The sequence below is a fragment of the Bufo gargarizans genome, chromosome 5 (assembly GCF_014858855.1).
Source record: "Bufo gargarizans isolate SCDJY-AF-19 chromosome 5, ASM1485885v1, whole genome shotgun sequence".
Classification (NCBI taxonomy): Eukaryota; Metazoa; Chordata; class Amphibia; order Anura; family Bufonidae; genus Bufo; species Bufo gargarizans.
In genome coordinates this window covers 440907044-440920637 of record NC_058084.1, presented here as the reverse complement: position 1 = coordinate 440920637, position 13594 = coordinate 440907044, and the positions used below count along the sequence as shown (strand labels likewise).

Here is a 13594-nt window from a genome sequence, read left to right as displayed (position 1 = left end):
TTTAATGTGCTTTTTTTATCTCATTCACTTCTTAGAGGGAACTTGAAAGTAGAAGATGATTTCTTAGCAGAATTCTACCTTTCGTTTCCAGTTTTCACTGCCTTGGAAATGTAGGATCCCCAAAAGTGGGGATGCTTCAAAGTAATGCAGTGGGCCCCTGAGGAGTTGAAGCAGATGATGGGCGTGGTAGTGGCCTTGATGGTGATCTGTCACGGTGTACTCCCTTAGGCTATCAGTGAAGGAAGGACACTCTCTGAAGCTTGGGATCCTTCTTGATGGTGTTTTGGTGGTAGCCTTGATTTTTGTGCGGGTGTTAGGCAGGGCAAATGCAATGGCCAACATGTGGTGTTAAGAGAGTCAGAGAGCAAGCCTACACAATAGGAGTTGTAGTATATCCAGCAATTATCTGTACACAGTAAAAAGTCCTCCCAGATATCCAAGCATGAGCTAGGCATTTTGTCGTAGCAATGGCCCTCTGGTTACTCCTTCTCTTGCCAAAGTCTCTGTTATTGGAATCTCTGGCTAGCAACTACAATCTAGCAACCTTGGCTGCAGTGCATAGGGTGTCTTAACTTTTTTCCCCTTTAAAGCAGCAGGGTCTGAAATGCTTTAAGCTGAGTTACCTTGCTCTCTCTCTCTCACATGCTGTAGCCACGCAAATCCTCCTCCTCTCTTGCTTTTATCTCCTGGAGCTCGTTGAGATGATGGGGCTCCAAGGCTTGGTGCTGAAGTCTGGGGGAGAGGAGGACATGGAGGTCTGCATTCTTCCTCCTCCCTCTCTACAGCTACTCTGTCTGGAATCTTCTGGAACCAGGGGATGGGGCCAGCCCACACCCTGAGCTCCAGAGAGGGCTAGGCCAGGATTGCTCACTCTGGCCATGCCTGACTCATGCAGGAACCACTGAGGGTGCAGTACTTTACATTAGCATTACAAACTGCAGTAACAATGTACAGGATGGATGCGTGCTATATCATTGACTATTTTTTTCTTTATTTTCTAGACACTATCCTAAGCAGTCCTTCACCACAGTGACAGATACTCCAGAAAACCTTCGACTAAAACAACAGAGTGAAAATCAGAGTCAGGTAACTGAATGCACACCGTCCATACCCTTGAACAGAGTGGGGGAGATTTATCAAGACTGGTGTAAAGGAAAACTGGCTTAGTTGCCCATAGAAACCAATCAGATTCCCCCTTTAATTTTTCAGAGCTCCTTTGGAAAATAAAAGCTGGAATTTGATTGGTTGCTATGGGCAACGTAGCAACTATCACACAAACCAATGAAATACTTGGGGGCCCCCTGCTGGTCGCAAGCAGTTGAGTGAAATAATGACTAGAGATATTGCTGATTTGTCAAACTGGCTTAGTTGCCCATAGCAACCAATTAAATCCCACCTTTCATTTTCCAAAGGAGCTGTGAAAATTGAAAGGTGGAATCTGATTGGTTGCTATGGGCAACTAAGACAGTTTTCCTTTACACCAGTTTTCATAAATCTCCCCCCATAGTATCACCTTATAGTATAATAGCAGAGCGGCAGACATCTCATTAAGTCCTCTTTCCTCTTGCATGGCAAGACCACTTACTGTTATCTCACTAATATATTCTTATTATTATAGCCAAATTTACCACCCTAACTCCTCCCACAGTTTTTACGCTACATAGACAGTAATATACCGAAATGTGCGGATTGTTCCCGATTGGTGTGCTATTACTTAGTGGAGCGTTTCGCCGAATGGTTCACAAAATATCGACGTTTTTGTGGCGAAATTGGTCCCATAGGAATGAATGGCGGAATGTTCTGACAAAAGCTAGAGTGTGAGCTGAAAAATCAGGACATGATTTCTAAACTGCCACCACTCCCTCATTTTCAAACCCACCTACACAAATCTTATATCAAAACGTTCAGCCATCCTGCTGCCACTAAAAATGTCCACAGCTAAGCCATAGTCCTGATAGTTTTTACAATTTGACCATTTGTTTGCAACTCACGCCACATCAAAATGTAGGTCTGGGTCTTGTGATTCTCACAATATAAAACTCTTTGCTGTAGGATTTATAATTTTTAAACTACAACAGTTTAAAGATGGCAACCGCCAGTGAAGTGAGCAAGTTGGAGCAGTTTGTTTTTAACCGCTCTTCTCTGCCCTTGCTGTAGAGTGAGTTGCCATAGGAACCCAGGTGTGTGAGCAGCCAGCAGAGTGACAAAAGCTAGAGTGTGAGCTGAAAAATCAGGACATGATTTCTAAACTGCCACCACTCTCTCATTTTCAAGCCCACCTACACAAATCGGCTGCTAATGTTTTTATAAATGTATGTTTTAATGTAACTGTGAAGCACTTTGGGCAACAACATTGCAATTAATGTGCTATATAAATAAATCAAAGTTGAAATGCATTTCTCACTCTATTAAGCTTGCCATGTGCACTTTTTAAATTTGATCAATCAATTGGTTAGTGTAATGTTTACTATCTTTACTCACTCCAAACACTCCACACAGTTACTCTGCCCACTCCATGAAGTTACTCTGCCCAGTCCAGCCTTTCCACAGTTACTCCAGCCACTCCAACCACACAACAGTTCCACCCAGTTACTCCTCCCACTCCAGTTGTAGACTACTGGTGGAGGCAAGAACACTTCACACAGTTTTCCCAGAAATTGTAGCTTTTCTAGTTACAGCTGTTCTCTTATCTGCTCTGTACTATCAAGGCTACAGATGGCAAGTCCTAGGCCCCAACCATGCTCTGGGTCAGTATTTTTTATATAGAGAGGAGCTATCACTTCTGTTTTTATAAAGACTTGCATTACCAATAAAATAATAAACTCTGTTATGCCTAGTCCCTCTGTTATTCCTCCTGGAAGTGTATGAATTCATTGCTCATCCCATAACTGGGAGCTACTATTCTCCTCTTAATAGTGCACATCCCTACATTCTTTGCCTATCAGCGCCGATAACTATAAGGCCTCATGTACACGGCCGTTGTGCAGCCATTCCGGGCATTGAGGACCGCAATTTGTGGTCCCCAATGCACGGGCCCCATCCGTGCGGCAGCCGCGTAGTTTTTGGGGGAATTTAAGTATTTATTAAAACATACATGTCAGGAGAGCTGACAAGTCCCCTTTAAGAGGATGTTAATGGAAATGTGTCGGTATGTAGGAGTGTACGCCACGCTCACAATTTTAGACCTGGCGGGGAATGGGACGGGTCGCGGGAGGCCTGTCTCATTTACCATTTTCTCTGGCTGTTTCAGGTGTAGAAAATGGTCTAAATGTAAGACAGGCTCTGAAGCTGGCTTACATTTAGAACCGGCGCTGGATGTGCCGAAGTTATGGAGAGGCTGGCGCTGGCCTCTTCGTAACTTCGGTGAGCTACCAACAGCTATGGGCCTTTGTTAAGACCCATAGTATTTTAAACGTTTGACTGTATAACATATACTGGATCCTTCCTGAGAACAATGAACGTACGTACTGGTAGGTGGCCGAAGGTACTTCAGATCCAACTTTGTGGCGACAACACTTGGCACAAAGACACGACCCAAAGTGCTATGTAAAAACATCTTTGTTGGCACATCTAATAGGTAGACAACGCGTTTCAGAGTTCGACAGTCTCCTATTTCAAGTCTAAGATGCTAGAAGAAGCTCCAGAGAGCTGTGCAGGCCTTTCTGGAGCTTTTCCTTTTAACATCTCAGACTTGAAAAAGGAGTTGGTCGAACTCTGAAACGCGTTGTCTACCTGTTATATGTCTTAATAAAAAAGTTATTACGTACCATTTTGGGTTGTGTCTTTGCAACAAGTGTTGTCACCACAAAGGGGGATCTGAAGAGCCTTCACCCACCTACGTTCGTTGTCCCGTCCTCCAGAGAGGACCCAGACACCAACAGCAGCACCGACCTATCCATCAAAAAGGCTAACGTAGCACAACAAAAAAAGGTGAGCACCAAAATACATACCCTCAGGTAATATGGAAAATATCTTTAAGATAAACTTTTTTCATCTTTTTGCCCCTCATAAAAATAGAGAGGATCCCCGAAAAAAGATAATTATTTTATGTGTCTGTCAAATTTATGTAAAAAATCTTGTGTAAATGTTAATTCATACACGAGTCTTCCCTGAGTCATGAGAAAAGTCCAGTGTCACCTTGTGGCTTTATGTAATGACTGGCGCAGAAATGAAGTCATTCAGGCTCGCCCTTAGACGGCAAAAATAGAAAAGGAAATGCCACCCTTCCTTTCTGGTGACAGCAGATTTTATTTTATGAGTTTCAGAATGTTAAATATTATGTACACCATTAATAAACGTCTCAAAAGTCCCGAACTCCTCCCCGATATTATGTATCTTTTGCAGGGAGGCAAATATAGAGAATGTCATTACAACAATTCAACCATTATTTGGATAAATCCAGTGATAAACATGTAACATTTTAGGTTATATTTAAAGGGGCCTTTGCAGTTCACACAGGGGCTGTCACTGTTGCTGAATGGTAAATCTGCTTAGCTATACATGTGCCATTATTCATCAGATATTTTTTGCAGTATCTGTAGTTTTTTATTTATTTTTTAAATTTTTTCTTTATAAAAAATACCTTTAAATATTTAAGTGTAATTTAAAGACATTGTATAGGCTCCTTCTATCCTTTTTCATAATGGATATACGGATGAGGAAAGTACACGTAATTCGTATGTCCGTTCCGTAAAAAGATAGAACATGCCCTATATTTGGCCCAAAAATGCAGACCATGGAACCATTGAAAAGCAATGGGTCGGCAAAAAATGCGGATGCAACATGAACGGTATCCGTATTTTGCAGACCGCAAAATATATACGGTCGTGTGCATGAGGCCTTGAAGGATAGGATATGCCCCCAATGTCTGATAGGTGCGGGTCCCGGAGGTATACTTAGAACAAAGCCTGGCTTGGCTGCCCTCCATTTATTCCTATGGAAGCGCTGAAAATAGCCAAGTGGTGCGCACGGCTATTTTCGGAAGTCCCATTGAAATGAATGGGAAGCGCACTTCTATAGGGCTTACGGAAGTAGCCAAGGCACCTGCACCTATCAGACATTGGGGGCATATCCTAGCTATATGCCATCAATGTCCCAGATCCGCAAAAGAAAAACATATGACATCTGTGTGACATCCGTATTGCATCCGGTTTTCTGCGGATACATTGTAACAATCCGCAAAACAGACAAGAATAGGACATGTTCTAATTTTTCTGCAGAACGGATATGCGGACATACGGACACAGAATGCACACAGAGTCGTCTCGTTTTTTTTTTCAAGCCCCATTGAAGTGAATGGTTCTGCATACAGACCTGTAAAAGAACGGAAACGGAAACAAAATACGTTCATGTGCATGAGCCCTTAAGAAGTAAGCGGAGTGTGGCTGGGGTGCAGTACCTGAAATTACCACATGGGTAGGAATATTGCAGCACTACAACCCCTGCTGTCTGCTAGTCGGCAGGGGTTCCAGAAGTCAGACTCCTAACATTCATACATTGATGGGTTGTCCACAAAATGAAGGAAAACCCCTTAGCAGCTGCCACATCTCTTCTTTACAGTGACATAATAGGGCACATATGTTTCGGAGCGCTGTGTGTTCTTACTTGGAAGGATATGGGCTTATGTTTGACAGTAGCAATGACTCAGGCTCATCATGACAGCGTTACGTTTGCCACGTACACTATATATTTAGAAATATTAAAAATTCAGCGTGCATGCCCAATACACAGGATCTTCACCAAAGCACGGCTTATCCCCCGATGAATTTTACGATTTGCAGAGATTAGTTTTCATCTACTTGGCAGGACAGCTTGATGTTTGTCCAAAAAGAAAGGATTTCTATAATTTTCTCATAAATGTAAAAAATCTAATCACCGTGGCTATGCTCTTCTTACAGTGCGTGTCCATTGCCCATCCTTTAACACCATGTCACAATTTACATACAGAATCTCTTCATATAAAGTTCCTTTGCCAATAGATTCCTTGGCTGGTACTGATCCCAAAGTGTAGGCTGTACATTCAAATACCTGCAGGCTTCAGGGCTGAAATCTCCCAGCATTCCTTGCTAGCTTAAGCCTCATTCACACATCAGTGTTTCACGGATGTGTGCTGCACGCGTTCTCCACGGACAGCGCGCGTCCCCATTCATTTTAATGTGTGTATTCAGACATCGGTGTGTTAGCAGGGTCCATGGATTCGTGTTTTTAGCTCTATTTTGTCTGTGTTCATGGATCCATCGCTCCCATTATAGTCTATGAGTCCGTGAAAACCACAGATGCAAAACGGACGCCACCCGTGTTGCATCTGTGTTTTAAGAACCATTAGGAAGAGATGCTTTGAATATAATTTTTCGGCTGTGCAATGTCAGTGAAACACGCATGGCACACGGACAGCAAAAAACGGACACATGGACCCAACACGGATCCTTCCTGCTCACAGATTTAAGCCCAGACACGGACATGTGAATGAGTCTTTTCTCTGGGAAGTCTTCTCTTTACATCAGGCCCTGTTCTGTAGTCCTGATATAGAAAGAAATAGGGGGTCATTTACTATGCAGAAATACACCTATATTAGGCATATTTCTGGCACAGATTGTGGTGTAAAATTTATTTGCGCCACAATCTGCAACTTTTCCCCACTCACGCCAGGTCTAATAAATTGGGTGGGGAAGGGGACAGGCCATAGGCCCGTCTCATTCATCATTTTCTATGCCTGTTTTAGGCGTAGGAAAAGGTCTAAGTGTAAGACGGCACGGAAGCTTTCTTACATTTAGACTGGCGTAGGATCCGCAGAAGTTATGTAGAGGCTGGCGCCTGATCATAACTTCTGCGTATCCACCGCCAGCTATAGGGGTTATTAAGATCGGCATCTAAAACGTGGTCTTAATAAATGACCCCCAGAGTTGTCTCGCTGCATTACAGGAGCCAAGCTCTGACTGTGTGTGACAACAAGTTTGTCGACTGTTTCTACGAACGACCATTAGAATTGTGAATGCAATCCAAGCAAAGTTATTCAACTTACTTGAGTCTGTGTATAAGGCCGGGTTCACATCTCTGTTTATTTTTTGCTCTTCTGATCTGTCAAAAAGTAAAAAAAAACGGATCCTGTATTTAAAGCCCCCGTTATTCACATTTGGCATCCATTTTAGCCATTTTTGTCTGAGATCCGTTTTTATTTTAGACTGACCAAAAAAGTCCCGCATGCAGGACTTTTCGTTTCCATCTCAAATAACGGAACACATGTGTCTCAATAGTGGGGGTCCTAGATGTGGAAAGCAACCCTTTTGGGAATTTATTCTAGACGAGAATACCCCTTTAAATTCTGTTCACATATGAGCCATAGCTTTGCTTCAAAAGCCAGTAACCTGTGCCAATGTATTAATCTTTAATTTCGGATTTTATTCTTAGAAGTGGCGAGTGGTTATACTATAGAATAGTATCTGAGTAGGCCGGATATAGACTGCTATCTGCTTCTTGATCCCTCTTGACATGCTAGAAATGCCCACTCAGCCAGTCACTGGTTGAGATCGTTCACCTTTTTGGGAGACTAGGGGTGCATTCACACCACAAAGCACGTGATGGATGAACGTCGCCCGGGACGGTTCGCGATCAAATGTTCGCGAACCGCAAGTTTGCGACGGGCCCCATTCACCTTAATGCCAGGCGAACCTGAAAAACCTTCAGCTCATATTTGCAGCCACCAAATAATTAGAAGTGCACAAATCGTCCCACAACATGGACAGTGACATATCAGAGGGGATCAATGGCAAAAATTCCAATATGTATAATTTTTATGCGTCTTAAAGGGAAAGGAAAATAATTGGTATATAACACCCCGCTTCAATCAAAGATTAAAGAGGGACACTTATGGTTCATTGTCTAAAAGATAAATTTTTCTATACATAGATCTATACACTTCAATAGTTTTCTCTTATGAAATGGCACAAAAATAATCTGAATATAGAAATTTCTAAAATCCCAACTGCATCAAATAATAGAAAAATATACAAAATGGGCTCAAACATACAGAGAGGAACCAGACAAACACTTTCTGGGTCAATATTGTGAATGTAATAATAAAAATCTATACCTCAGATCAAAAAGAGGGACATAGGGTCAAAAAGAGGGACTGTCCCTCCAAAAGAAAGACGCTTGGGACGGCTGATTAACCCCTTCCCGACTGCCCACTGATTATATGTGTTCTATCTGCACATACCCCGTGTAGATGGCACGTATATTAACGGTCAGGCAGCTCTTTAATCCCAGCGCTGTACATCGCTACAGGAGCGCAGGGAGGGAGAGCAGGAAGCAGCTCTATTGGACCCTGATCAGCTCCGCCCCCACAGGGGGCTGTTTTCCCCCTATAACTGGAGCTCCTGTGGATGCCCCAGTTACAGTGGAAACAGTGGGGCAGAAAAGGTAAAAAAAAAAAAGGGCAGCGTCCTCCAGTGGTCTTTTAAAAATAATAATAAAAAATACAAATAAAAAAATGTAAAAAAAAATTAAAATTAAAAAATGCCCTCACTAACAGAAACAGTCACCGTAGTCGCCATGTTTACTCAAACCTATACGTGTTATACATCCAAATGATCTTCACAAAATAGGGAAACCATTGCAACAATAATAAAAAGCTATAATAAAAAAACAACTTTTTAATCAGATTTTGCTGTTTCCCGCCAAATTAAACCTAAAAAAAAGGAATAAAAATATCAAAAAAAAAAAAAACAAGCTAATAAGTCCTAAGTGTCAAGTAAAAAACAAAGCAAAAATTATTTTGGTAGTCAAACAAATAAAAAAGTTAGGATCATTAAACCACCATGTGCACAAAATCACAAACATTAATTTTTTTAGGCCCGGTCATGAAAGGGTTAAGGAATAAATATCCGTTGGTTGAACTTGACGGACTTTGTCTTTTTTTCTGCAGTGCTAACTATGTAACTATGTCTTGCTGTTTACCTGTAGATTGCATGCTAGAGAAGTAATGCAAGTGCCAGCGCCATGATGACTTTTTATTTTATTTTTATTTTTTTATATTTCCTATTGTAGGTAAAATACAAGAGAGACTTTGAGGAAAGTAAAGGACGAGGCTTCAGCATTGTCACAGACACACCCGAGCTGCAGAGACTCAAAAAAACTCAAGAGCAGATCAGTAACGTATGTGCGGCAGTAGTCCCTATAAAATGGGGGAACCACGGCAGTGGTGGTGTGGTGTCTGTCGGTATGTGAAGAAATCGTAAATGAGCCTCTGTGTGTGAATGTGTGTCAGGTTCAAATGCAGATTATATAATTGTATATATATATATATACTGTCTATACACTGGATGTACATATATATATATATCGATGACCCTACCAACCATTTATTCCACAGATATCTAGGTGTTCTTCACCTTTAATTACCAGCACATCTACCTCCTACATTCTTACTTTTTAATCCAATTATTAAAAATGATATTAAGACATTCCTTATTTATAGCCGATTCAGTAAAGGAGGGTGACAACCAACATGTCCGCCAACTCAGTAAATCCTGAAGAGAGGGACTAATGGTTAAAAAATTCCTGGCGGCAGTTTTCTGAGATCCTGAAAGTAGAAGACAACACAAGAACAGGTGATTTTTTTTTATTTGTATATTTTTTTAATAACTCTCATAAGAATGGCAGCAAGGATATTGATGTCCTCGACTCTGCATGCCGAGGTGAAATCCACAAGTTTGTTCCCATGCACAGGGCCAAATGAATGTTCTCCACAGGTTCTGATCAGCCCGAAGCCACCATAGGCCCTCAGAAAGTACATGGGCCGACACTGTGCCTCTGATTTCCTAGAGGGGTATTCAGAGTTTTGGTTTTTCGGTGAGGGAGATTTTCTGCCCTAGAAGCATTGACCGAATACTGTGCCTCTGTAGTAAGGTGCCATACAGAGTGACCTCCTCGGGCTCATTTGTATGGAGTTGAATCGATTGCAAATTTCCCAATGAGTCTGAATCTTATTGAGATTTGTCCAGAATAAATTGCACAAAATGACAGCCGCTATTTTACAGAGAAGAAGACTGAGGAGAAGGCATCTTCCACCAGCTACCATCCGTTTCCCCGCAGCTTTATATTTCTCTGTCACGTTAACATTACTTATGCTGTCCTGAGGTTAAAAATCATCAGAGACCTCAGAATGTCATACACGACTTTTCAGGGCAATCGGGGCACTTTTGATTCAGACTGAAACGAATCCGACGATTGAATTGGACCGGAAATAAATTTGGGGAAATTAGCAGGTACTCTGTACAGGCTGTGTATGGTCCCTTACAGAGATATCACAGATTCTGCTTAAATCTCAATGAAAAGAGTGAAGGATAACATTATTGGGCTCATCTGCTCACTTGCACATCATATACTGGATTTTCTTTGTCCGTACGTTGCATCGCGAACATAAAATGTTCTTCTTCTCTTCTTAACGCTTTAGGTCTTCGACAACTTTGCATTTTTTTTCAATTTTCAAAATCTAAGCAAATTTATCCGCTATATGAGAGGCTGAGAACTACTTCTGACCACATATGCTTAGTATTAAAGTTGCCTCCTCACATCTAATGGCAAAGCAGTTCCCATTTGTTAGAAATACATCCTACAGAGATATTTCCCAAGATCTTATTTCAGTGTTGAAAGAAAGAAGCTAGAAACTTGCCACTTACTAATGCAGAGATTCATCAAAGCTAATTAGAGGTAACACTGGAGCAGTTGATCTGAGCAACCAATTTGGTTGGCACTTCCATTCTCTAAGGAACCAAGAAATGAGAGCTGAAATCTGGTTTCTATGAGAAATTGGTCATTTTTCAAGTGCATTCGTTTTTACTTCAGCTTTGGACTCCTTAAGAAGATCCAGGGAAGACCATATCTAGCATCATTTTTAGCCTACTAACTCCCTGCGGTTGAGTATGTCTTCTTTTCCGTTGTCACTGTGCGTGCATATGGTATTGTGGCCCGTAAACAGTGGGTCCACAATATACTGGCAATATACAGGTAAGCAATCCGGAAGGTGTGGTGCCTTGGCATGGAACCCCACGGAAGAACTACCAAATAGGGTTTCTCTCCATGCCTCCGCACCGCAAAACCGCAAAAAAAACAACTATTTTTTGCGGTGTGGATGGATCACGGACCCTTTCAAGTTGAATGAACTTGCATGAATGCATCTGCGGAAACAGCACGAATGTTGCCTGTGCATTGGGGACGGCAAATTGCGGTCCCCAATGCACAGAACGGCCGTCTGCATGAGCCCTAAACCTCACCCATTTAGTGGTCCAGTTTACATCTGGACAGTTCCATCAAAATCAGACCAGAGCTGTCAAGCACACTACAACATTCCAGCTCATTCTCCAGTCCTTACATTGCAAACCTAGAGTCCCGGAGCATTGTATTACTCCAGATATAGAGTTATTTTTAGGGTTTCTGACCTGAATACATTCTCTGCTTTAATGATCAATGCCTGATTTTGGCTTCCAAAACTGCATGCAGAAACCTGACCACGTGAGTGTACCCTTAGAGTACGCCACACATCATCTTCATATGTTATGCTCCTGAACAAACCCTTCAAGTAAAACTTTGAGCCAAATTTTCATGCATAAATGTACAGAATGTAATGTGTACGTTGGTATTGGGTGAGGATCCTTCTACCATACTGGTGTCCACATCAATCTCATATCTGGAAGACTGCTGCATTAGGAAAGGGAAACCACCCGGGGGCACGCAGGGTTCTTTGTGAACAGTAAGTACTTTTACGTATACATTATGAGATATTATTATTACAGTGAAACCTCTGAGATGACCACTTAACATGGCATTGAAGAGTGGTCCTTTAGAGGGATGGTCTTAAAGAAGATGGCCAATATCCATATATGTGCAACTGAACTGAATATATGGTGGAATTGAAAATCAGCCACAGGAAATCTGATCTGGATAAGGAATTGTGTCCTGGTCTTTTGGAGAGGTTTGACTGTATCTGCATTATTTATTATCTGTAATTATGTATTGCTTATATATTCAATATGGCTATATTATGGTTATGATCCCTCTTGTGCCCTCCATCTTGATTGCTGACTCCATCCGATGTCAGCGATTCCAGTGCTAAAGTCTATGCAAATAGCCGGGAGAGTTCTGCGCATGCGCCATCGCACATCTCATGCGCAGGATTTCAGAGCTGGAAACAGTGATGTTAGATGGCAAAGGAGATGTCAGTCAAGACAGAGGGCCGGACACTAAGCAGAGATTATGACTGAGCGCCTGAGCAGTTGCTGTGATGGGGTGTGCACAATGGATGAAAAATTCCAATTATAAGTAATTGGACCGTGGTGCACCTTTATAAAAATATGTTTGCTCTTGTCCTTCACACCTCTAACCAGTGCGGTAATTAGCTGTATGGTATAAATGGCTCTGTAAAACTCCCTATAATTCAGCTCCACCTTCTCTTTATTTGGTATAGCTGACACCGCAGTAATATTACCAGTAGAGAGCTTCTTGAGAAGATCTAGATTGAAGCTTGGATTTCAGGTTTATAGCCACAAGAAAGGAAATCAGACAGTGCACAGATATTTGCCATGCAATTCCCTAATACGAGCACCCATACTTGAGAAAATAATGCACGTATCAAGAATTATAACAAAATCAAATCTTTTTTTAAAGATATTATCTTTATGACCCACTTCAAAATGATTATACTATATTAAAGGCGAGTGCCCCAGAGGATCAACCTGATCTAGAGCAGATGATCTCAAATGAGGCTGAAGGCCATGAATTGGAAGTATTGCAGCCTGGTCCAAAACTGCACCTGGTAAGTAAAGATCTTGCACTTTATCAATGGTTTCATATGACATATTATACCAGTATTTAGCCATTCCAACCATGGAGTGTCAGCATTAACTCACAGATCTATATAGAACTTGACTGGTAAGGCCTTATCTTTGCTGTCTCACATCTTCTTCTTGACCTGCCTTACGTAGTCTATGGAAGTTCTGAAAATGCCTATTCAAGGAGTTTTTTTTTCTAGCCATGTGTATGAAATGAGACATTTGCTATGAATGGCTCTTTGGCTGACATCTTATGTTTATTTAGAGTCTACTACTAGCATACCATTGGATCCTCCATTACTAGATTACAAGGTAGGTGGTAAATGTATAATCACTGGAGGTTCTGACCACTGGAACTACCAGGATGATTACAATAGGGGTCCTGAGCTCCTGTTCTGGAGACTTTTAATGGAATGGTGGTGCTGCTCCATTTTGTGGGACTTAATGGAGATGGATGCCTATAGTCCATTAGAGTATATTTACTTACTGGCTTTAGATTCGAATAACCTTTTTAATGGGGTTATCCAACTTTTACAATAAAAAAATAAAATAAAATACCTGTAAATGTAATATATATATATATATATATATATATATATATATATATATATATATATATATTATACCCATAAACAATGCTCTCTTCTCCTGGAGAGTATGGCCACCGAAGAGCTCACCTTCTGTCCTGTGTTCTGGTGATTGCTGTTTATACTTCCTCCCGGTGGGCATGGTCGCCAGAGCAGCACATTGTCGTCCACTCTGTGCAG

The 13594-nt window shown here is 41.5% G+C and overlaps 2 protein-coding genes across 2 annotated transcripts in view; both read left to right on the top strand.

Moving 5' to 3' along the window:
• LOC122938274 (LIM zinc-binding domain-containing Nebulette-like) overlaps nt 1-12675 on the top strand; it is a 110525-nt gene extending 97850 nt beyond the window's left edge. Inside the window, exons 3-4 of the mRNA XM_044293673.1 lie at nt 1002-1086; nt 9046-12675. Of these exons, the coding sequence (XP_044149608.1) occupies nt 1002-1086; nt 9046-9225 (265 nt within the window). The 3' untranslated portion in view covers nt 9226-12675. The remainder of the gene's footprint in view (nt 1-1001; nt 1087-9045) is intronic.
• Nucleotides 11728-13594, top strand: part of LOC122939501 (nebulette-like) — a 64589-nt gene continuing 62722 nt past the window's right edge. The window contains exon 1 of the mRNA XM_044295570.1: nt 11728-12811. The gene's annotated coding sequence lies outside the window, so the exon portion shown is untranslated. The remainder of the gene's footprint in view (nt 12812-13594) is intronic.